Source organism: Cheilinus undulatus, linkage group 4 (genome assembly GCF_018320785.1).
Source record: "Cheilinus undulatus linkage group 4, ASM1832078v1, whole genome shotgun sequence".
Taxonomy (NCBI): Eukaryota; Metazoa; Chordata; class Actinopteri; order Labriformes; family Labridae; genus Cheilinus; species Cheilinus undulatus.
This window is the reverse complement of record NC_054868.1, coordinates 18,505,988-18,532,325: the sequence shown is the minus strand read 5'-3', so window position 1 is coordinate 18,532,325 and position 26,338 is coordinate 18,505,988. Positions and strand designations below refer to the sequence as shown.

Here is a 26,338-nt window from a genome sequence, read left to right as displayed (position 1 = left end):
TAGGTGCGACCTGCAAGTCCATTTACCATTTACAGATGCAGTGATTCGTGCTTAAGGAGCTCCAACCAAGTACTCATTTCATGAGATTGAACTAAAATGTCTTGAAATATTTTACTTTGTTTGAGATGAAGATAGAATATATTAAAGTTTATTTTTAAATCACAGGGAAAAAACTTTTTCATGATTTTCTATTTTAGATGCACCTGTATAACGTTGGTCATGTGGCCATTTACTAAAACCAACTGAATTATGTTTGTTAAAAAATGTGAATGCAATAATAAACCAGGTCATTTAAAAGGATAGGATAGTCTCTAAATTAAAATATGAGACTGCATTTTATTAAAAGATGAGGAAAAGTCAGCAATATGATCAATAGAGAGACTGGGCAACGGCAGCAACAGTTCACTGGAAAAGAATGACATTTCATCGTTTTTCTTCAATCTGATTGACATTTTAGTCATCAGAAAGTAGAAGTGGGCAACTGACGGTAGGTGACGGACAAACACCGTCTACCAATTACAAACAAGTATTTTATTGACGCTGCGACCACCTCTTGTGCTAGCCAATCGCCATTTAGTGAGAGGCGGGGCTGGGCCGAGAGGGTAGCAACAGTTGCCCCGGTGAAGGCAAGGCGCCATAGTCACGGTAGTCCTGGCGACAAGAGCCAAGCAACGGGAGTCAACAATAACAACATAAATGTAAGGAAAAAAACTTAAACGATTAAAAAGACAAAACTGGGATAAAGGGGAGGTGAAGCAGTTAGATCTTTAAGAGTTATTAGTTAATTTACTCTCTGTTATAAAGGTGTCGTTGTCGGTACAGTTGCAGCTTTATTGAAACATGTCGATGTTGAGGAGATGACAGCAGTTGTAGCTTCCCTCCTAACGCAGACGGTTGTTATAGCGATGTCAGATCTTTGATAACAGCACAAGATGGCGGGTGTCTTAGGCAGTGACAGTCGTACTTTTAAATATAATCTGTTCTGGATTTCCCCTACATTTTCAAAAACTATGTAACTGTTATGTCACTAAACAAGTAACGTTTATTGGTCTGGCGACTCTCCAACCTGAGAAGCTAGCAGCGAGCTAAGTTAGCTTTAACGTCACAACTCAGCGTGAGCAGCTAGTTAGCTGAGGAAGCTATATCACTGTCGCTTCTACAACTCACTTTTCCACCGAGCTATTCAGAAACACAGGAGAGAGCTCACTCAACTTCGCCATATCTGATTTCTTAATGCTGAAGTATGACTAGAGCATGTTTTGTACTGGTTTCAAGACTTTGAAAAAGTTTTCGGTCTGACATTGAGTAGGGCAGGTCACTCCGTGGACACGGTGTGCCGGATGATCATCTGATTGTCCTGTTTGCAATGTTGGGTTACGCAGGAGTGGCTTATTCTAGAGTGGGATGGCCAAAAGTTCTGACTGACAGTGGGCCCACTACAAGTTTGGTTCTATTTTCAGAGCGTTATATCTGGGGCTGGCCTTGGTTGCGTATTTTCTTATTTTTAGTTAGTAATGTAGTCATTCTGTTTCACTTGGAATCAAGGCCGCCCATAAGGGGGAATGAGGGGGGAGAGTTTTCTGGGGGCCAGCCAAATAAGGGGCATATGGGTGTCAGGAAAATCATGGTCCAAGGTAAAGTTAATCTGTGATAATTTATATTAAACCTGAGTAATAACTATTCTTATCAAAGAAACAAACAAAAAATAATTGTATTTAACTATTGTTGTTGTAATACAGTGTAGCCTCTTTAAAATGTAAACCCCTTTTCTGAAAACAGACTTACCTTTTTTTGTTTACATGAATATTGAAATAAAGCATTTGGAAAATAATGTCAGACTTCATAGCTAGGCCATGACGTGCACAAATGTCAGGCTACCAGAGATAATAGTTGAAGTGATTGAAATAACTTTAAGGGAAAACTAATTTAACAATTGCAAAAAGAAACAGGGTTAAAATTGGCAAAAAATGGTAACAGGGTGGCATAATGGGTTAAAAGACACTGAAAAGAGACAACGATGGCAAAAATGGGCTAAGAAAAGGCAAAAAGGGACAAAAATGTATGAAGAAATGATGAAAAGCAGTTAAAAAGTAGTACAGGTTTGGTTAAAGTAGCAAAAATATGATGGCAAGAATGTGTCACTTGCAAAAATAAACAAAAAGAGGCAAAAATGAGTGTCTGAATTAGTGTATAGGGGTTAAAAAGTTGCAAAAATAAGTTAAAAGTAGCCTAACAAAAATTGGCCATTAGAAACCAAAAATAGTTTAAAGTGGAGAAAAGTGATAAAAATGGTGAAAAACTGTTAAAAAAAAGTGGCAAAATGTGTCTTAAGGTGTCTAAAACAGTGTAGGGTTAAAAGTAGCAAACATTGGTTATAAGAGACAGTAAATGGATTAAAGGTGGAAAAAATTGGTGGAAACAGTGATTAAAAGACATCTTAGAGTGGCATAAATAACTAATTTGAATACCAGTACCAAATAATAGTGTGGCACACTTTTCAGCTCCAAAATGAAGAAAACTGTTAGCCAGGATGCTAGCAGCAATGCTTCTGATCCATCACACATGCATTGATATCATTCATGGAGTTTTTCAGGAGCCCTGCCAGTTCTCTTAGCAGGCCTGCTTGGAATCCATACGGGTGAAAAAGCACACAGCTGTTGTCCTCAAGTAAAAGTACATTTACTCTGGGTGTAATTTAGTTAAGTAGAAATAAATTCACTATTCTATGAATCTACTCAATTAAAAGTAAAACCTGTTTCATTTAGTGTACTTTAAGTACTGAGTGGGATTTAAAATTTGCGGTAGGACATATTGTAATTTAATCTAAAATTCAGTGTATTGCCCAGCTTTAGTAGCTACAGAGGAGTTGTACAGTAAACTATTATCTTTCAGTTATATATACCAATACCAGCATAAGAATACAGATTTCCAACCAGGTTTTTCAGGTAAAGCCACACCTCTATAATGAAGTGAAATACAACAGCTGTTTTAGGATGTGATGTGGAATCATTCTTTCTCTGTGTGCTACTGTGTAGTCAACAGAAGTGGAAAAAGTACAGATTTTATGGTTAAAACTTGCTGAATTCTAAGTAAAATTAACCCTAACCCTACTCAAAAAAGTATGACTACAACAAAAAACTACTCAATTAAAGTACTTTGAGTAAATGTAATTAGTTATTTTCAATCTCTTGGAACCCAATATTTGGTAACAGTGAAACTCAGCTCGAGGTTATTGTTGATTAATTCAGGCTTTTATGGTTGCTCTGTATTTCATACTGTCGCAAACAGGAAAACATCTAGTCTACTGCCTAATATCAGAAAAAAGCCCTGCTTCCTCCTTGCTTTATGTTACAAACACACTCAAACAGCTTGTGTGTGCTCACATGTAAGCTCATACACGTGTAAGCACACACAAACTTGGTCACACATCAAAAAAGGAAATAGTAAGCCTTTTGTGTACATTTTATTTATAGTTACTTTGAATACTTTATTTACACACGATGACCATTTGTAGTCAAATCAAAAATAAAGATACAATAAGAAGAAAGTATTTATAGTAAACAAACATGAGGTATTGTTATTTTTTTCATAATAATGCCAACTTCCACATCTACATAATTTGATGTCCTATTTGTGTGTAGTTACTTCTATAAGATGCATTATGGTAAATGAGTGTCTTGTTGTTTTATTCACAGAACTAGTGCCTCAAAGCCTTGGTTGCCATGGCAACTTCAGGATACTCTGAGGACCTTCAGCCTCAGCAGGCCAACACAGTAACCATAGCAACACCTGCTTCCACCACGCCCTCATCTGCAAAGCCAGCACATTTCCTTTCTGACATCCCAGCAACCTCAGGAACCATTTCATCAGTGAACCAATCAACCAGCACCTCAAAAACGGGACAGGATGCACTTTGTTCTCAAGCAACATCCTCCCAGGCTCAGAGCCAGAAAGCCGTGGTTCTGACCGCTCCCACCCAACACTATGTAACCCCTGAAGTCCAGTCATCCGCGGTCCAGAAAAGTAATGGTCAGAGCACCTCACCCCAGTACATCATAGTGACTGTAACAGGTGAGCAACAAATGAATGATACATAATTGTACACATATATAGATTCATACGACACACTTTATTCTGGCATAGGCAGCAAGAAGACTGGAGATTTGTATAATGCTTAAGGTGCATCTACAGAGTTGTGTCTAAATTCTTTTTTTGCACAGTTTTAAATGGTAGATTTGCTAGGGCTCATCATGATCTTCTTTTTTGGCAGTTCAAAACATAAATCCTGATTTATTAAGTGTTTTTTTATCATTCATCCAAGGAAAAAAAAATATTTGCTGATTTCAATTGTTCAAATTTAAGGTTACTCATTTTCCTCTGGTTGTAGATCATTGTTAGCTGAATATCTTGACTTTAGACTGTCATACGTATTGACTATGGGTAACGCCCACTCCTTGGCATCTTGAAATTTCAAACAGGCACTATTAGTACCTTTATTTTTATGTACAGACTGAAAGTACAATGGATGAATAACTTTCATTTTATCAATAAATACTAGCACAAAAAGTAATAATCAAAATATTATTCAGTATGATTGACAAAAGTTTACCAGGTTGTGATCCTTTCTTTTTGTTCAGACATACACTCGAAGTGCTCAGTCATCTCTCTCCCATGCCTTGGTGTCACTCGCTCACAGCAGGACTTGTAAAAGATGTTCAGTGTGTTGTGAGCAGGTATCAGAAGATTTAGTTTGAGGTAGTATACTTAAATCTTTTAAGGGTATACTCAAATATTGAGGAAATATCCAACTAAAACTGCACAAAGTTTTAATATGCAAAAGAATTTTCCATTTATTAGTTATTATTTGAAATGTCTAAGATAAACATAAGCAGGGATCTAAGGCCCACCATAATTGTTAAACTGCTGCTGTAGTCTGCCTGTCTGTTCAGGGATTGCATACATTATTTGGACAAAACAAGCTGATGGACTTTTGCTAGGCTAGTTGCTAGGCTACGTGGTCCCAAATGTGGGAGTGAGAGTGATGGTGGGAACCTGAAGTCACTTCTACTCTGCTGCTTTTGCCTTAAAGAGAGTTTGTTATACAATTATCATCTTCACTATGTAGAAACTACTTATCTTTAAGTGTGCAGGTTCCACAGAAATAAGGTTTTTATTTAAACTAATGTGTGCTTACAAGGATTTTGATCTTTGCCATGCATTAGATCAAATTATTGAAGTTAAAATAGTTGAATTTATAGAGGTTAAACTTTATGAATAAACAAAATAAATGGTCAGTCCAAGAAAACAGTTTGTACTTTAAAACTATGAGAAATTGATTTGGGGTCTGTCTGTATGTTTATTTTGGGGACTTCTATTTGTAGATATTTTTGCCTGCTTGTATCAGGTAACACTATGCACTTTCACCCAGAGTTAGGCACTCGCATGCTGTGGCCCTACCTTATTCATGTAAAATAGGAAGGCTAAGTAAGCTTTATAACTGTGAGCATTAAAAATACCATCCTACCTAGATCATTAGTTTGAAGAGCTAGGTTCTACTCAATTGAAACTCTGTTTCTGTTACTCAGGTTTCTAAGAAATGCTGCATTTAAAAAAGTACATTTTTAAGTTTAGCTGTCAAAGATTTAACGCTTTTAATCACAATTGCAGAATTTCATCTCATAAGCATCAAGAAAATTAACCCGTAGTTATGGAATTCAATAAATCCTGATTAATGCGTTAAAGCTAACAGCCCTGATTTTCATAGTATTCACTTTTAATTCTTAGAAGCACTTAGAAGTAGTCAATCTTTCTTCAAATGATCAAATGATCTAATGTGTACATTATGACTTTTTTTTTGTGGAAAATAATGTAATTGCAATTGTTTTTTCAATATTGTGATTTAATGTGTGGTTTGTATGTTTTTTTTCGTTATTTTGGTGATAAAGGTGCTTTTTTCCTTTTATTCTTGTTACACAGCATTATTTTCACATCATCATATTTTTGCACTCATCTATTGCTTCTTTTTAGAGTGTTGAACATGTCCTAGATTAGGTAAGTGCATATGTTGCAGATGTATTCAAATCAGTGAATAATTGTGTTTCAGAATTGTGATCTCAAGGCCAATCAAATTATTCTGATTATGATTTTTGCCATAATTGGGCAGCCCTAAGATATAGTGGCTGGCATAGGGCTAGGCAATCTTTCATGTTTTTACATCATTATATTTCATCTATAATATATATAATACATACACAATTATTTTATTATGTTTTATTTAATGAGCATTTCAATTTAATTTATTTAATTTAATTTATTGAGCTCTTAGAGGTAGTTTTTTTAATGTCATTTTTTATGACATGTTGATATTGTGCTGCTGACAGTTGATAAAAGTGCCTGTGTGACATTTGGCATTCGTCCTATTTGGATTTGACTTAGAATTGACTTAGTTTTGGTTTTTCTTTAGAGAAAAAAACCATATAAATATATACAGAATATCATATCTTACCATTCATCAACGCCTGGCCCTAAACTGGCATGTTTGCTAAAGCACTTTCTAAATAATTTTTTATAAAGGGAAAAGGAGTTCCATTTTATCAGAATCTAAAAGTGAAAAATGATAAATAATAAAGTGAAAAATGAGGTGCAACCCATTGTGATGCACTGTGGAATAGAAGCAATGACAATTAAATGAGGATGCACAGCCCTAGCTTTGATGTGCTATTAATATAAATTTATAGACTATAGAATTCTGTACAAGCATAATTTCCATTGACTTATTAAAAATTAAACTGATAGATTATCACCTGTGTGTATACTTTATTTTGATTTTGTAATAAGGCATGGGTTTGTTGTCTTTTGGTGCATCACAAAACATTTATTTACCCTAGGGCTGAACTATTCTGTAAAAAAAACTAAATGTTTTTAATTTTAACTCATGTTGAGAATATGTCATGAATTGTTGTATTGAAGAGAATGATCATTTTATGCTATTTTCACTGATATAAGCAACACATACAAAAACAAGGAAAGTGGTGTATTTTATAGTTTAAAAAATTGACAGTTGAATGTTTTTAAGATGTGTAGAGCATAACATCAGCTGGTATTTTGACACACATCTCAGATTTATGAAATAATAGACCCTCTGCAACTTGAAAATTACAGTAGGTTATATTGTGATATTTTTATCCAAAAATGTCATTTAATTGCTTAGCCTTAGTTTATTCTAAGGACCATGTAAACAGACTAGAATGACTTGCACTGAATGGTGTCACTTTTACTCTTTAGTTCTATTGGTACCAGTCATTTTTACACTTTCCATCTGTTATGGAGCAGTGCTTTGTGCAGAGTCATGATGCCTCATGATGCCTACAAACATGTATGGCATGTTGGGAACTTTTTTCCAAGTTAAAAGTAAGTGGAATAAGCGATAAGGAATGGTTTCTCACCAGAAGGATGCAAATAAGTGAATATTTCCCCCATCTCTGTCAATCCTCCATCCTCTGTCTTTTTTTCCCATCTACCCTTCATCCCTCACTTCCCCCTCATTTGATCTTCATGTTTACAAGATAGAGTGATTTCTCTCTCCATCTGGGGAGATTAACTGTCCAAGGCTGTCCTACAGCATATAAGGATGACAAGAGAGTTAGATGAACACACTCTTCCACCTCTCCACTCTCCAGTTTAGCAAAAATAAACACTTTGTTGCAGAATGTTCTGTGCTGGCTGTTACTATGATTGGGAATCAGTTTGTTGTGAGTATTGAACTGGAAGTTATTGTGGCTTTCCTGTTAATTTCTCTGATCATTAATTTTACCCTCTCTGTGCTTTCCCTAGATGACTCTGTCCACTCTAATGACAGTCTGTCAGACTCTAGTCCACCTGCTCCTGGTGTTCCTACTCAGGTGGTCCAGCCACTACAGACCACCGCACAGGTAAGACACAACTTACATATATGCCACATGGGTTGGAACTTCTGTATGAGTTTTTTGACCATGCAGAAGTTAGTCACAACGGATGCTTGAGTGCCTAAGTGTCAGTCTGACACTGTGGCTTTGTCATCAGCAGAGGTCAGTGTTGCAAGCAGCTAAGAGGATTCAGAGTGGCCACGTCAACAGCCTGCAGTCTGTGCACATCAACCAGGAGGTAACACATGCAAAAAACAAAAAAACTAATAGTTTATTTTCTGGTTTATGTATTCTAATCACTTTCTAATCATTTCTATAATGAAAATTACACGACTCAAATTTGATTTCAGGTCTTTATTATACTATCTGTTATTAGAGTTAGACAGCAGGCTAGTGTATAATGTGGTACTACAAATTAAAAGCATTAACAACGAAACAGTTGCCTAGATATACAGCATGCCACTTGTTGTAAGCAGATAGCACAGACATAGGTGGAAGTAAATAAGAGCATGCCAACATATGGTCATAACTGTAGATTTCCAAAATCTTCCACCTGTGGCTCCAAAACCAGGAAAACTTGTCCTAACCATATGAGGTGCAAGAAATCTTCAACAACAAAGTCATATTAATTCCATCGTTTCCTGTTACAAAGTCCCAATAGTACGGGTGCGTAGCAATGTGACAAATCATTTTTTATGGGCTGAGATTTGTGCCACCAGAAACTGAATTTAAATAATGATATTGAATTTGAATAGCATGATTTGAATTTAATGTTTTGAAATGGAATTTATTGTTTTGAAACTGAATTTATTTGCTTTGAAATTGTATTTTATTCACTTAAGCATTCAACTTTATATATTCCTTAAATTAAAAAATAAAAAATTCAATTTCAGTTCATTCAATTCAAATTCAGTTCATTCAATTCAAATTCAGTTCAGCGTAGCATACCGTTTACCTCATCCACTTCCGGGAGGAAGAGTAATCGAGCACAGATAGTTCTCAACTGAGCGGGACTGCTGAAAATACATGTAGAAGAAGAAGTGAGTGGAGCTGCCGTCTGTTCCGCAATGTCTCAAGACCAGGAACGCAATAATCAGGTTTGTATTAAGCTTAAAATTATTCATATTTATCATTGTTTACAGGAAGAAAAGCGCAATCTAAGTCCTAACATTACTGCAGCTACTGGAGCTAGCTAGTAATATGGTTCAGCATAGCTTCAGTCAGTATGACAGGGATAGCTGGCTTACAGTATTTTTCTCCAGTGCATGTAATGCCCAGCTAGCTTGAAGTAGAAGCCAGCTGGGGGAGGGTGGTGGAAATTGTTCCTCTCAAACAGCCAAGTTACCTTAACGCCATTTAAAATAGTTAGTAAAAAATTTTGCACATAAGGAAACGGGACAGACAGGCTGTCTGACAGCGCAGGTTTTCACGTCAGTGACCGATTATACCTTGCCGACCGTTTTTCTTCCTGTAAATGATGATAAATATGAATAATTTTAAGCTTGATACCAGAGATGGGCACTCGAGTCTGCGACTTGGACTCGAGTTGCACTTAAGTCGCACACATCAGTGACTTGAGACTTGACTTGGACTCGTGCACAAGGGACTCAAGACTCGACTCAGACTCGTGATTTGGGATTTGTGCACAATCTTCGGTTTTTCATTTTTCCATCATGATCTCTTGTCCCCATGTTATTTTCTGCCTCGTTCCTCCCCTTTTCTTTGACGGTTCATGCACCTTTTTACGCAGCACCTACAGCTGCTCTCCTCTCTTCCTCATCTTCATTCATGCTGCATAACAATGACACGATGATCACGCACACACCTACTCTGAAACACACTAAAATGTTGGTAGATTGCAGACTTCAGTCTGTGGAGGGCAAAAGTTTCAGAAAACCTAAACTATTTTCTCCCCCATTAAAGCTCCCCTCTGACGTTGGAAGATCAGTGTCAGCGCTGTGGGTGGGTGTGGGTGTGTGTGTGTGTGTGGGGGGGGGGGGGGGCACTCTCCAGTTGTGTGTGTCTCTGTGTCACCCATGTGAGCCATGGGTGTGCGCAATGTTAAAATATAATTTGGTTAATATTCCCTTAATATAATATGTTTATGGGGGAACAAATTAAGGTTAGAAGCTCTGCATTGCTGCTTATTGATAACGAACGGACATAGAAGTCGATAGGAACATTAAAATTTTAAATACGGTTCATGGAGGCAGAGAACCAGAGATAGATGGATAAAAGACTGTAACAGATAAATCAGTAACTAAAGAGTCCAAGAGATTTCAGCTGAATAAAGTCAGATTTAGCTTGATTTTATGCATATAAAGAAATTTACACCATAAATGATGACAGAAGTTTCTTAAGAAGAATAGAGGGAGAAATACTCAGTATACTCTGTTGAAGATCTGACTGAGTGAGAATTAGAAATGCTTATTGGGTTTTTATTTTATTTCAGAATAAACAGTTCATTAACAGTAAGTGTTTTTGTGTTAGTATAAAATTACTACCATTAAAGAAATACATCTGACATATAACAAGAACATTTAATCTCCAATGTCTCAGTGTCTGTCTCTGTCAGTGAAGTCTGACTCATGTGTCTAGTGTTTCATATGTACACAGAGAGGAGCTTGATGAAGAGGGGAGCTGATATTGATCATGTTGATGAGGGAAAAAAGAGAGCCTGTTTCTCATCTTATAGCATATGATATATAGAACATACATTCGCAACAACAGAACTGTGGCTAGTGAAACACTGTGTGGCTATTAGCCAATAGTTACATTAGCTGGTGTGAAAAAAAGTTAATGTCAAGCCCTGTTCATATGTAAGTGTACACATGCGCACACCACGGCGAGCTGGCCACAGACAATACCTCACCCTACTGATGGTGATAACACAGTACAGGATTTAAATTCCTCAGATAGAAAAATGCAGTGGTCTAAGCAGACTGGACTTCAGAGGCAGATCATAGAACGCTCATTACAACCATCGGAGACTTGAGACTTGACTTGGACTTGTGGCCAAAGACTTGAGACTTGACTTGGACTCGTGACCAGAGACTTGAGACTTGACTTGGACTTGCAAAAAATGACTTGTGTGCATCTCTGCTTAATACAAACCTGATTATTGCGTCCCTGGTCCCATAAATTCAAGACGGCAGCTCCACTCAGTTCTTCTTCTACACGTATTTTCAGCTGTCCCGCTCAGTTGAGAACTATCTGTGCTCGATTACTCTTCCTCACGGAAGTGCATGACATAAACAGTGTGCCACACTAAACTGAAATTGAATTGAATGAACTGAATTTGAATTTTTTATTTTTGAATTTAAGGAATATATAGAGTTGAATGCTCAAGTGAATAAAATACAATTTCAAAGCAAAAAAATTCAATTTCAAAGCAAAAAAAATTCAGTTTCAAAGCAAATAAATTCAGTTTCAAAGCAAAAAAAAACAGCTTCAAAGCAAATAAATTCAGTTTCAAAACATTAAATTCAAATTCAAATCATGCTATTCAAATTCAGTATTATTCAAATTCAGTTTCTGGTGGCACAAACCTCAGCCCATAATTTTTGCCCTGAATTCCCATTTGAAGTTTCCTTTCTGCTGCTCTTGACATGAATGAGAATCAAGGGACACTGAAGAGGTGCTTCAGAGTGTCTGACAGGAAGATTTTATTGATTTTCTTTTACTTTTGTCACTTCAAAGATTGTGGGTGGATTTTATGATATCCATATCAATGTTTGAGATGTTATACCCTGGCATGCGCCATATAGACGAAAAATTTTGTCAACACCTGTTAAGCACTGAATTCGGGTGTTTTAATCAGACCTGTTACCACAGGTTTTTAGAATCTAGGACCTAGTCATGTAGTCTCCATTTACCAACATTTGTGATACAAAATGGGTTGCTCTGAAGAGCACAGTGACTTCAACCGTGGTACTGTGATGGATGCCACCTTTGCAATAAGATGGTTCATGAAATTTTATCCCTGCTGGATATTCCACACTGAACTTTTAGTGATATTATTAGAAAGTGGAAGTGTTCAGGAAAAACAGCAACTCAGGCACCAAGCCGTAGACCATGTTAAATCTGAATGCAGGGTCACGACTGCAAATCATGCGTAAAAGTCAGCAATATGTGCTGATTCTGTATCTGAAGAGTTCTGAACTTCCACCAGTAAGCACAAAAACTGCACGGCAGGAACTTCATGGAATAGGTTTCCATGCCCGAGCAGTTACATGCTGGCCTCATGTCACTAAGTCCAATACCAAGCGTTGGATGGAGTGGTGTAAAGCACACCAACTCTGGAATATGGAGAAGCTGGAACATGTTCTGTGGAGTGATGTATCACAAATCTCTGTTTGGCAGTCAGATGGGTAAGTCTTGGTTTGATAGATGTCGAGATTAAGTTCCCTGCCTGAATGCATTGAGCCGTCTGTGAAGTTTGGCAGAGGGATAATGTTATGGGGCTGTTTTTTCAAGGTTTGGGCTAGGCACTTGTTTCCCGAATTTGGGGAGGGCCCTTTTCTATTCCAACATGACTGTTTCCCAGTGCACAAAGTCAGGACTATAAAGACATGCTTTCATGAGTTTGGTGTGGAAGAACTGTGCATCTAGCACCAGGTGACTTCCAGTCGTGATTCTCTCTACAGGCATATTTTTTGCGCTCTGGTGTGAGATAAATGGCAACGATACAATTAGTCATATCTACTTGCCCGCATCCGGACAGTAACACCTGAAGAACATTTTATCTACATTTATTAGTCACCGAAAGATTTCAAAAACATTCCCTGTCCTCTGCCTCAGCTGATTCAGCAGCAGTACTGTCTATCCCATTTAATGTTTCCTCTTGTTTCTATTTGCTATAACTGCTGAATTGCAGCTCAGTATTTGTCAACTCCACCTCCAAAAAATGCGCCCAGTTTCTTTTGCCATGATTCCCTGTACACTAATCAGCTGAAATGTGGCAACAGAATTGGGAACTGAGATAAAAATCACACTGCCTAACCGCATTTAGACAGAGTATTGCAGTGCCGTGTGACTCAACAAGGCACAAGTATGCAGTGTTCATGACAGGGTAGGTCACTATGGTGTACAGCACTCTCCAAAAGTATTGGAACAGTGGGCCCGGTTCCTTTATTTTTGCTGTAGAATAAAAACATTTGGGTTTGACACAAAAAGATGAATATGAGACAAGAGATCAACATTTCAGCTTTAATTTCCAGATATTTACATCTGGATCTGATACACAACTATGAAGATAGCACCTTTTGTTTGATCCCACCCATTTCTCATGTAAGCAAAAGTATTGAAACATGTGACTGACAGGTGGGTTTTGTTGCCCAGGTGTGTCCTATTCTATTGATTATTCACACAGTAAACAGCGCTGAATGTCTACATTCAGTTTCAGATTTGGGTTTTGCCTGTGCAGATTGCATTTATATAGAGGTGGGTAAAAATATCGATTAATCGATGCATCGCAATATTTCCTCCCCCAATTCAATATCGATTCAGCAAAGCCTCTGAATCGATTCACCTCCTGGCCAGTGGGGGTTGTGATTCGTGTTGTATGGATGGAGGCCGCACTGACCAAACAACAACAACCAACCATCCAGCTTTTTTATCACTGGATTAAAAAAGATGTCTCTGTTATTTAATTCCACCTGTGGTACTGTAGAAACATTCAAGATACGTAGATGGCAGGAGGGGACTGTCTCTGCATATGACTAAAAGGCTTAGTCTGAGTTTAAAGAAGAAAAAGAAAGAATCAAAAAAAAAAAAAAGAACAATTGTATGTATTCAGGTAATCAAACTCTAATTTGCATAGGCATTGTAGAATGGACCTTAGGAGCAGTCAGACCATTGAAGGAGGCAGAGACAGGAAGTGGAGCAAACCCAAGAAAATGGGCATTTATTTTCTGTTTCCACAGTGCAGCGTCATAGTAGTGGACTTATTTGACAGCAAACCTCAGACAGACTAACCCTCCATGAAAGAATGAGTGCCCTTATATACCCCTCCCCCTTGGGTGCTACCACATGCAGGGATGCCATTTAAAATCAAACATTGAACAATATTAATAAAACCCCAGATCCGTAAATATATACAAATACTCAAAAATATTTACATTGAAAACAATTATTAATTTTAATTGATTAATCAAACCCCAAAAAGCTAGAAAAGAAATAAGTACATTTACTTCCCAACCCCTGTACCGATCAGCTGGATTGAACCCTCCAGGAACTATAAAGCGGTTGACTGTTGCCCCAGGGACTTTTTTACTTGCGCACCAGCCTGGGAGTGGAGACAGAGAGGCACAGGTAAGTGATCAGCGCATTCATCACCACATTTACCCATATTTTAATCCTGACAATTATTCTTTACACTACATAAATTAACTTAGCCACAGAATCCTCCATCTGAGCTAATAATTTACGTTCTCTCTCTTTAAGGTGCCGCGACGACCGGCAATGAGCTGAACAGCTGATCGGCTGTGGGACCTACACACACACACATACAGGTACATCTCAAAAAATTAGAATATTGTGAAAAAGTTCAATTTTTTGTGACTCTTTTCTGAAAGTGAAACCCATATATTAAACAGACTTGTTACACAAAGAGTGAAGTATTTCAAGCCTTTATTTCTGAAGATTTTGATGATTATGGCTTACAGTTAAGAATACCCAAAATTCAGTGTCTCAAAAAATTAGAATATTACATAAGATCAATAAAAAAGGATATTTTAAACAGGAATGCCAGTCTTCTGAAAAGTATGTTTATTTCTATGCACTCAATACTTGGTTGGGCCTCCTTTTGCATGAATTACTACATCAATGCAGCGTGGCATAGAGGCGATCAGCCTGTGGCACTGCTCAGATGTAATGGAAGCCCAGGTTGCTTTGATAGCGGCCTTCAGGTCATCTGCATTGTTGGGTCTAGTGTCTCTCATCTTCCTCTTGACAATACCCCATAGATTCTCTATGGGGTTCAGGTCAGGCCAGTTTGCTGGCCAGTCAAGCACAGTAGCACCACGGTCATTGAACCAGCTTTTGGTACCTTTGGCAGTTTGGACAGGTGCCGAGTCCTGCTGGAAAATGAAATCAGCATCTCCATGGTGCTTGTTAGCAGAAGGAAGCATGAAGGTCTCTAAAATGTCCTGGTAGATGGCTGCGTTGACTGTGGACTTCAGAAAACACAGTGGACCAACACCAGTAGATGCCATGGCAGCCCAAATCACTGACTGTGGAAACTTCACACTGGACTTAAAGCAACGCGGATTCTGTGCCTCTCCACCCTTCCTCCAGACTCTGGGACCTTGATTTCCAATGGCATACAAAATTTACTTTCATCTGAAAAGAAGACTTTGGACCACTGAGCTACAGTCCAGTTCTTTTTCTCTACAGCCCAGGTAAGACGCTTCTGACGTTGTCTCTGGTTCAGGAGTGGCTTGACATGAGGAATACCACATTTGTAGCCCATGTCTATTGGTCTGTGCCCCATTCCAGCCTCAGTCCACTCCTTGTGAAGCTCCCCCAAATTCTTGAATGGATTTTGCTTGACAATCCTCTCAAGGTTGTGGTTATCTCTTATGCTGGTGCATCTTTTCCTACCACAGCACTCTGTGAACAACCAGCTTCTTTAGCAATGACCTTTTGGGGCTTACCCTCCTTGTGGAGGGTGTCAATAACTGTCTTCTGGACATCTGTCAAGTCTGCAGTCTTCCCCATGATTGTGTAGCCTACTGACCCAGACTGAGAGACCATTTAAAGGCTCAGGAAACCTTTGCAGGCATTTTCAGTTAATTAGCTGATTAGGGTGTGACACCCTAACTTTCCAATATTGAACTTTTTCACAATATTCTAATTTTTTGAGACACTGGATTTTCTTATCTGTAAGCCATAATCATCAAAATTTCCAGAAATAAAGGCTTGAAATACTTCACTCTGTGTAACAAGTCTATTTAATATATGGGTTTCACTTTCAGAAGAGAGTGACAAAAAATAATGATTTTTTTCACAATATTCTAATTTTTTTAGATGTATCTGTACACATGCACTCCTAACAGTTACCAAAAGTAATTAATCAAATAAAGCTTTAAACTTCAACCAATCCCTGTCTGATTATTTACTCATTGTCATGTAACTGTCCACAATGCTATTTAAGCTACTTGTAAGCTAAACCGTAGCAACAATGCTGTGTGTCCTCAGCCTACTCTGCTAGTAACAGAGTCTAGCAGGATCTCTGTTACAGGCATACTTGTAAATATTATGTTTAGTTTTTACCTAATTTGTTCTGCTAAATCTTTCTGGGCTCCATTTTACACACTATACCTTTTAGCAGATCAAGAAAGTCAACAACTCTGAATTCATGTGAAAAAGAATGAAAAGGCCCCCAAAAAATCTTGATTGATTACTCTATTAGTTTCAAGTTGGATGTCTTGCAAAGGCAGGGCTAAAAGCTTTCTCCTTAATAATTTCATACTAGAGCCATGCATGGGACTCTTTTCTTAATCCTTGTCATGATGAATGATGTTACACATGCATAACAAAGAGCAGCAGCTAAGAGTCTCCGAGTGATTTAACTCCTAATAGCAGTTTCAAAGTAATATTAACCAACCTTATTTACACATAATTTATCATTTATTTTAGCTTGGTGTGGTGTTATTATTCCTGTAGAAACCCGCAGACCCACACAGCTGATTAGAGGATCAGTTTGCGAAGGGGGAAGGAGACAAAATGTCGAAAGCTGCATCGTAAATTAGTGCCTGACACAGGGTTTTTTGGGGAGAAATTAAGAGCTTTATACGTTTTCGACACAGCATACAGGCAAGCCAACATATTTTCTTGGCCCATTTTTATGTAAAACTTGTTAAACTACGCAGTTAAAACATTCTCATCTACAGCCATTATGCCGCGAATCTCTCTGAACTCTTTATAACCACAGGAGTAACATTCACAGAAATCACTGGAGGCTAATGCCACTACTATAGCCAAGTACCTCATATGACCCAACTTCAAAAATCCTGAAATATCCCTTTAACAATAAACTCTGCTATCATTGAGTGCTGCAGTAGCAATTTTCCACATAGCAGCAGAAATAGCCAGAAGACAAGGCTCTGTCACCTACTCTTATGAGTTTGTAGCAGCTTGGGTGTGACATCATTCCCAGCTCTGACATCCGCCTTCTGAGGTCAGTGGAATGCAGCAGAAGTCCACAAATGATGGCCCGGCGTAACATTTCGGAGTTTTAGAGAAAATCTGTACATGCTTATGATTTTTCATGGCAGCAGTTCTGAACCAATACACCCAAGAAGTCTTCTAAGATCTATTAAGGACAATTGGTGCAACAGTTTGGCGTGCAATTTGAGACAAACAGACACACAGACATGCCAGCAGTTATTTTTGTAAGATGTACAACAACATGATTGTAATCTGAAGTAGACAGGATAAAGAGCATTTATTTTGAGCTCTGTGGTTCATCTTTTTGCACAGCAGTTAAGCATCACAGCAGCTTTTGTTTTTTTCTTCAGTTTTACCATCCAGACTACTCTGTTTCTGCTCTTTCTTGTTACTGTAAAAAGTGTTTTGATGAGCTGCAGGCTGACAAAAACACAAAAACCCACCATACAGTAACTTCCCCTTAGCGTATCTTAGCATAGCAGCAGAGGAAGTTATCAGAGTGAAATTGAAAATATTTGATAAAGTTTTATAACATGAACACAAATATAAATAAATGTTATGCTTTAAGGGGCATGTTTGTGTGTTGATCAGGTGGACCATGTGTTCTCTGGCCAGGTGCAATATGTGGAAGGAGGAGGAGATGCAACTTATACCCCATCCACCATGTGAGTGTATGCATTTCCCGTACCTCAAGGGTATGCTCACACACACCTTACATCCTTCAGTAATGAATATTTCTGTGTTTACATCTCTTTTCCAGTCGCTCAAGCACCTACCCCTTCTCAGACTCACCCATCTACTCCCAGACTCCTCCCACGTCCTCTTCTTATTACGATACCACGCCTAATTCAGAGTCAGACCTCAGCAGCTCTGTGACCTCGCAGTCAGTTTCTGTGGCAACAGCAGGAGCCAATAACGGGGGAGCAACTGCGGGCGGAGGAGGTTTCGTCATTCAGGGAGGTTATGTTTTAGGAGGAGGGGGTGGAGCAGCAGGGGGAGGAGGTACAGGACAGAGTTACTCCAGCCCTAACTCTCGTGCCCCGCCTGCCACTGTGAGTACTTATGATTGAGTGAAAATGATGTCATAAAATGGTGATTTTCCATCAAATCAAAGACCATAAATTGTTTCTGTAGGTACAATGGTTGTGTGAGAACTACGAGGGGGCAGAGGGGGTGAGTTTACCACGCTGCACTCTCTACTACCACTACCTGCTGCACTGCCAGGAGCAGAAACTAGACCCTGTCAATGCTGCATCCTTTGGTAAACTCATCAGGTCTGTCTTCATGGGGCTACGTACACGGAGATTAGGAACCAGGTATACACACTTATATACATGCACTCCCTTTGACGTTGCTAAATAAGTTTGCCATTGGATTGTATCATCTGTAATGTCTATGTTTCAGAGGGAACTCGAAGTACCACTACTATGGCCTGAGGATCAAATCAGGCTCCCCTCTGCTCAGACTGATGGATGAACAACAGCACATGGCCATGAGGCAGCAACCTTTCTCACAGAAAAACAGGTATGTTTTAATTCATCCATTGTGCATATGTTGATATTATTAAATGTTATCTGGAAAGGGCCCATATACAGGGTCTTTCAGGGGCCCTGCCAATTCTGTAGTTTGGCATGCAGGGGCATATTGACCTCCCTCCACCAATCTGAATCCATGTTGCACACTTAAGTAAAGGTGTAACAGGGACAGAATATCTTGTCTTTAACTGCTAATGTTCGAGCCGAAAGTGTTTCTGCCTCATTTTAAGTGCTTAAACTGCAAAACAAAAATGCTGCAAAATGGTTTCATTGCCCCGTGTGATGATGGGTACTCTGTCCAATAGAATAAAGCCAGTTCAGAAGACACAGGGGATTGCCAATGGGACATCAAGTGGGATGAGTCAGCAGCAGGCTGCAGCACTCTGTGATATTTCAGCACAGGTGCAGCAGTATCAACAGTTTTTAGGTGAGCAAAACCTGCAATCTCAAACATATCTCCTACTAATTGATTCCTTCATAGTTAGTGATATCTTGCTTGAACTTTGTGCTTCCTCTTGCTTTATCTTGTTTAGAGGCATCAAGACCACTACCAGACTTTGTGGACCTTGATGTGCATGACCAAATCCTGCCTGATGGGATCCTTTTTGAGCACCTTAAGGCCTTTCAGACTCTCTACAGAGAACACTGTGAGGTAGACGGATTAAAATGTAGACCAGGATCATAACCCCTAATTTAGTTGTTAAAACTCAGATTAATCAACCTGATGTCACAGTTTGTATACATTTTGGAAAACCCAGGTGCTAAAGGACCATTTATGTTTTGACTGCTTCTTAAGTTTTAAAGATACTTTCAGAGGAACATATCAAGCAGCCATTGTTCTAGAGATTTTTACACAATTTAAAACCTCTTTTTTGTTTTATTTGATCTCCACAGGCCATACTGGATGTGATGGTTAACCTTCAGTTTACCCTTGTGGAGACACTGTGGAAATCCTTTTGGAGGTTCAGCCAGAACAGTGACTCAGAATCACTCAACCCGTAAGTTCCAACAATCCCCGAATCAGCTGGATTAAAGAAACATTTCACACATAAGTATCTCCACCACTGCTGTGACTGAGCAACAACAGTCCCATGTTCTCCCCCAGGCACAATGAGTCTGAGAAGCGTCTGCCCAAATCCTGCCTGGTGGTGCTGTGTAAGTTTGAGCCTGTGCTGCAGTGGACAAGAGAGTGTGACAACCTGCTTTACCAGACTCTGGTGGAGATCCTCATTCCTGATGTGCTGAGACCTATCCCCAGTGAGTTAATCCAGACTGTTTGAACTAATGAAGCATCATTCTTTTAAACTTGCTTATGTAAATATACGTGTAACCCTTTCTCCCTTCATTACTGCTATCCTGGCCACAGGTGCCTTAACTCAGGCCATACGTAACTTTGCCAAAAGTCTGGAGAGTTGGTTGACAGGTGCCATGATGAACATCCCAGAAGAAATGGTTCGCATAAAGGTATTAGTGTAATTATTGATCTTAATAATTTACCTTGACTTTTTTATTATTTTTGATGGGATCTGGCTGTATCATAGGTGTCCTGATATGGATTTTTCTCGCTTTTCTCCTGTGCTTGATCAACCGACAATTTGGGCAGCACTTGACTAAAGTTTTCTTAGCCAACTACGTGCCATAATCTTTTATTTAGACACATGTTCATGTTAGATTGTGTACTAGGTTCATTCTCATCCTTGTCTTAAATTCTACCCTCAACAAAACAGCTTACATCCATAGACTTAATAAAACATGGAGGTTGTGTGTGACGTCACCCATTAGAAGCCCTATGACAGCTGGAACCACATTAAAAATGCTTTGCCTAACTTTTGATCAATCTAGGAACAGGAAAAGATGTAGATCTGAAGCAAGCCCTCCAAGAATGCAGCTACAAGCACCTACTATATCTATCACGGAGCCATAATAACATGAATATTCAAATATGTCTAAGCTCAATGAATTAAAAACAGATGAGTTATAAGAAAATTCACCTATAATAGTTTGGGATTTTTCCATTGGTTTTTATTTTTATTTTTTGACTTTCTGTTTTCATTTTAAGTTTAGTTTTTATTATTTCTTGATGCTGGAGTATAGTTTAGATTAGTTGATAATTTACAAAAATGCTTAGTTTTAGTTTAGTTTTTTGTGTAATATGGAGAGCCATGGCAGAGAGCCTAAACAGCCAGAAAAAGTTAATATTATATAATTAAAAACATACAGATGTATTACTAAAAATTAGAATATCAAGTAAAATTTATTTTTACTTTGATAAGTTTAATTTTTATATATTCTAGATTCTTCTCATACAAAGTGAAATATTCCCAAACTTTTTTGTGTGTTTTAATGTCATAATTATGGTTTATGGCTCACAGAAATCTAAAATTCACTAACTCATATTATTAGAGTATTGTGGCAAAGTCCAACTGGCAAAGCTTTTCCTGAGCCTTTATTATCACTCTGGTTCAGTACACACAACTGCTATCTCGGGAAAACTGCTGACTTGACTGTTGTCCAGAAAACGATCATTGACATCCTCCACGAGGAGGGTAAGCAACAGGAGATCACTGCTGAAAGGGCAGGCTGTTCTCAGAGGCTGTTTAAAAGCATATTCAAGGAAAGTTGACTGGTGGAGAAAAGTGTGACAATAAATGCACAAGCAACAGGGATGAGTTCAACCTTTAGAAGACTGTCAAACAAAGCAGATTCAAGAACTTCACAAAGAGTGGACTGAAGCTGGAGTCAGTGTATCAAGAGCCACCAAAACACAGATGGGTCCAGGAAGTGGGCTACGAGTGTGTAAGAAAATAACCCATTTCTAACTTATGCACTGAACAAGTAACCTTGCAAAGCAGATGGATACACCCGTTTCCTTGTTTTTCACTGGCGAATCCATCTTGCAAAGCTCCCATCTGAACTGTTTGGGCCCAGTTAGAAAGTGACAGGACCAATCAGTGACAAGGGGCCATACTTTCAGGCGCAGCAGAATCGTGACGTAAACAAGCATGGATGCTGCTAAAGCGCCAGTTCTATCAGAACTTGACAACATTTCTTCATTAAAGAAGAACAAAGAACAGCAGTGAGTTGTTTTCTCATCAAAAACTACAAGAGTCGAGTACTTACATGTCCGTAGTCGCCATGTTTCGCGTTGTCAGTAGCTGCGCACGCGCAGCTTGACAGCGGCTACATCATGTTTTTTGTTGTGTGAAACACATCCATCTGGCGTGTCAGGTTAATGAACAAGCTCTTCTGAAATGTAAATCACCCTCAAGAGTCAAACATGACATGTCAGTCAGTATGATTGTATCAATGACTTAAAACTAAGGACATTTTTTCACAAGTTTTTATTTTTTTAGATTGTTTTTGTTTTTTCATTTGTAAAGTCAATTTTTCTTGTGGTTTCAGTTAATTAGGATTATTTTTTATATTTTAGTTTTAGTTATTTTATTAGTTTTAGGTAGCAATAATAACCCTGTCAGCCACACTACTTAAAAGTGAACTGTTCATTCCTTTTTTGAAACAGGTTTTGAAAATGTGTATAAAATTGGGATTTTAACCAGCTGAGCGGACACTTAAGGAACTGCAGTTTTTTGTTTGTTGCTGCTTGATTACGTTGCACTAATGTCTCACCTAAAAGACCAGCTACACTGCAAATAGTCCAAGCAAATACTCTAATCAATCAAGGTACACCTCCTGGATGTTTGAAGGTTTTTTCTGACTTAAGCTGGCTTTTCCTCAACTAAATTCCCATGTTATACATAATAAGATCTTAACTGTCCTCTACGGTCTGGATTTTCAGCATGGGAAGGTATTGGTTTTCCTCAGTAGTCATTTGTAGACCTAGCTGTGTTGACAAATGAAATGAACAAACAACATGTGAAATGTTATCTATGCTAATGACAGCTCCTATCAGTACTTTTTAGTGTTTAATTTGTCTCGAAAAAGACTTACCATTTTGCTTCATCACATTTTGGTACATTTAACCCTCATACATTGTGTGTAAATCATATGGAAATTGGTTTTCTGTTTTTTTTGGCTCATAATGTTAAAGTGAGTCAGAGTGAAGCTGCCGTGTAACTCTCGGTTGCTGTTGTACTGAGACTCAGCAGATGAATGGTTGCTACTCTGGGGTGTTACAAACCAAGAGGCAGTTTGGTTTAACAACAACAGGAAGTCATTCAGCGCTAACCCCTGACTTTGCTGGAATCACAGCTGAATTCCAGTTAAAATCCCTACTTAGAAGCATTCATATTCTATCAGACAGTCATTGGCTAAGGGTTCTGAGATTGACTAATGTTTGATTAATGTAATAAATTGTGATGTGGGCCTTGCTGTGCAGCCCTCCAGTCATCCATCATTCCTTTTCTCTCCTCTTTGGTTCCTTCAGGTGGTGTGTGTGAGCTCTTTCTCTCAGACGCTGCGCCGCTACACCAGCCTAAACCATCTGGCCCAAGCAGCACGTGCCGTCCTCCAGAACTCAGCCCAGATCAACCAGATGCTTTCAGACCTGAACAGAGTCGATTTCACTAACGTACAGGTTCGTCCAACATTCCCTTCTTTGACCCTTTCTTGTAAAACACAGCAGGACCCTAACACCAGCTGTGTCCCCCTCAGGAGCAGGCCTCCTGGGTGTGTCAGTGTGAAAACCATGTTGTACAGAGGATAGAGACGGACTTTAAAGCCACTCTGCAGCAGCAAAATTCCCTGGAGCAGTGGGCCACCTGGTTGGATGGTGTCGTCTCTAAGGCCCTTAAGCCATACGAGCACAACGCTGTCGCTCTACCAAGGGCTGCCAAGATCTTCTTGCTCAATTGGTCCTTTTATAGGTGAGGTGAAAACTCATCAAGAACAAGAATATTTGATTAGATATGAAAGATACTTGAACCTCCTCTGTTCTCTCCCTAGCTCTATGGTAATCAGAGACTTGACTCTGCGCAGTGCTGCCAGTTTTGGCTCCTTTCACCTGATCCGCCTGCTGTATGATGAGTACATGTACTACCTGATAGAACACAGGGTGGCCCAGGCCAAAGGAGTGACTCCAATTGCTGTCATGGGAGAAGTATGCACCTGAAGAAACAGCTTCTCACATAGTTCAGTTTGCATTTCATGCTCTTTGATTATAATCGTCCTGTCTTTTCATTTTGTTGCAGTTTGCAAGCACAGCCAAGAGCAGAAACTCTGCAGACCTAGAGAAAGGTAGATATAGTGGGATTTTTCTTTATTTAAAACTCCATTTACAAAAACTGGGGTGCTGTGCAAAATGTAAATGAAAACAGAATACAATGATTTGCCAATTTTCTAAAGCGGTATCTTACTCACAATAGGACATAAACATCTCAGATGTTGAAACGGAGACATTTTATCATTTCATGAAAAATATATAAACTAATCTGATAGGTTGTTTATGTTCTGTTGAGACTAAAATATAAGTTTATGAGATTTCAAAATCATGACTTTTGTTTTCATTTACAGCTTACACAGTATGTATTTCAGCATGTATTAAAGGTCTCATAAATGCCTTTCTCCACTAGAAGAAGAGGAGGAAGATGATGAAGAGGAGAGCGAGGATGAGACAGGAGATTTGGTGCTTCAGTCCAGCTCTCTGGGTGCAGTCGATGAGGAGAAGGATTCGATGGAGCCGCCCGCTAAGCAGCCCAGGACAAGTTTGAACCTGCACACTCTGGCAGAGAGTACATCACCTTAAATACAGATTTATAATCTCGACACACACTTTACAAACACTTGTGCTTTAGGTTCAGCATCATGCCATCTCATCCTGTCAGCCTGTGTACACTTCTCGTTTGCCAGCTGATGATGTTTTGTGGGTGTGGTCATGTGATGTGTGTAAACGTGAGGAAGTGGGAGAGCCCCTTTGCCAACTGTTTTCAGTGCTGCCATTTTTTCTCCTTTCTGCCTTCACTTGACAAGTCACAGACTTCCATGTCATGTTCTCTGTGCCTTCCCATCCATCCAGCGGTAGTACCCACTTCTGTCCAGCCTCAGCTTTATTGTACAGACCTATATTCGCCAATTCCCCTCCTGCCCCGCCTTAATCACTGCCCTGAGTGCTGTTGAGAGATGTTCTCCATTTGGCCCTTACTGTCACTCACCTTGCCTTAGCAATGACTATGCAAGGGAGCTGGAATTTAGGGAATGGCACTACTTTACATTTTTAAACCTCAGAGTAACATCTGGAATGATACTGCACCATGCCATTGGTATGTGGATGTTAAATGACAGGAATTTGCCATATTTTTATTTTGTACTTATTTTGTTTCTTAAACATGTGGCCATTTGACTGATAACCCTGTGCCTTTGAGAGATTTCTAGCCTAAACTGTATTCTACAAATTCTGTATTGGTGGATTAATAAATAATGATCCTGTGAAGTAGTCCATGTTGTCATAACATTTTACTCACCATAAAAAAAAAAACGGAGATGGTGACTGTCAAGCTTTGTTGAGCTTCTGCCTGGGTTCTCATCCGTCCCTGCCTTTTTTATCTTTTTATCACCCATGCATTCATTCAAGCCCTGATCTCTGATTTTGAAAAACATAGCTTAGGCGTTATCCCATCACACACTTTCAGAGATGCAGGTAAAGCTGTTCCCACCCAATCAGCAGCACTTAATTCACTGCATCCATGTCAACCCTTGGTAATCTAGAACTACCAGCTGAAGCTCTCTAAGCTTTTGTAGTGCAGAAGTAGATATTTATTTTCTGGATATCAATGTTGAATATTTTGTCGATAATTCTATATTATGTACCTTTTGTCAACCTTTTGCATATCCAAAGTATTTGTAATTTGTTGAACCATTATTGCCTTAACAAACATGTCATTCTGTGTCCCAAAACCGGGTTATTCAGCTATATTTCTGTTGTGATGATTACAATGGACCAAGTCTGTGGATATGGTGGCTTTCATTATGGCATGAACAGATGTTGATTTTATGCAGTGTATGAAAAAGATTTTAACTGGGTTGACCTGCTCTGACTACCCAGGTCCCACCAAAGAGCACTAACTTAAAAAAAAAATGTATTAGTTATGGAAAGGGGGAAAAACTCAGACTTAAAAATTAAACCCTCCGCTAACGATGTCGCTGGGCTAAAATTTGTGGCATGGATTCTGTCCTTGGATTGTGCTGCTGAACCTTTTTATAAACAAGTTCCTCCGTGTTATGAAGATCTTTGTACTTTATAATGTGATCCACGTTTGTAGCTTTATTCTCTGTTCACTAAAAGGATGTGATTACTGGTTAAACTTGTCATTGTTTTTCTAAATGTTCAGTCAAAGCTATTTCCTGCTGTTTCTGCAAACTTGCTGACAAAAAAACAGAAGTCTACTAAAACCATAAAAAGTTCTTGATGAGGATTTGGCAGGGTGAACTAAACAGAAGTAGGGTGAAATATGTGCTATTTAGTGATTTATGAGATCAGCTGTGTGCAGAAACTAGAGTCTTTCTCTGGTTTGTCAGTAGGGGTGAGCGAGGTAACATGAGCCAGTTTTTACCTGGCCATCTTCAAGGTGGATTTGACCGAAAACACATTTATTTCAAGATCTCTGCTATCAAATTAAATCAGCATGAATCTATAACAAAGCTGTCTGAAAACTTGAAATCAAGTGTTCTTTGTACACCATACATACAGATGAGGACAAAATTATTAGCCCCCTATGAAAATTTTACTTTTAAAAGTATTTCCCAATGCTGTTTAAAAGAGCAAGGATTTTTATA

At 38.8% G+C, this 26,338-nt stretch overlaps 1 protein-coding gene across 8 annotated transcripts; it reads left to right on the top strand.

The window, feature by feature from the left end:
• The first annotated feature begins 607 nt into the window (after positions 1–607).
• On the top strand, positions 608–25,854 carry rfx1b (regulatory factor X, 1b (influences HLA class II expression)). 8 transcript variants are annotated; one of them, XM_041785091.1, is made up of 19 exons: positions 608–698; positions 3,696–4,071; positions 7,834–7,931; positions 8,062–8,142; positions 17,667–17,740; positions 17,836–18,035; positions 18,075–18,127; positions 18,210–18,391; positions 18,480–18,599; positions 18,916–19,037; positions 19,144–19,262; positions 19,505–19,608; positions 19,698–19,867; positions 19,977–20,074; positions 22,995–23,144; positions 23,222–23,433; positions 23,513–23,666; positions 23,758–23,803; positions 24,139–25,854. In XM_041785091.1, exons 2-19 carry the CDS (start codon positions 3,723–3,725, stop codon positions 24,309–24,311), a joined length of 2,505 nt encoding a protein of 834 aa, XP_041641025.1. In that variant the 5' UTR covers positions 608–698; positions 3,696–3,722; the 3' UTR covers positions 24,312–25,854. The 8 variants fall into 8 exon arrangements, with proteins under 8 accessions (XP_041641025.1, XP_041641023.1, XP_041641020.1 ...); XM_041785089.1 differs by having other exon boundaries at positions 8,065–8,142; positions 17,836–18,127; positions 19,716–19,867; XM_041785086.1 differs by having other exon boundaries at positions 8,065–8,142; positions 17,836–18,127.
• Positions 25,855–26,338: the final 484 nt, after the last annotated feature.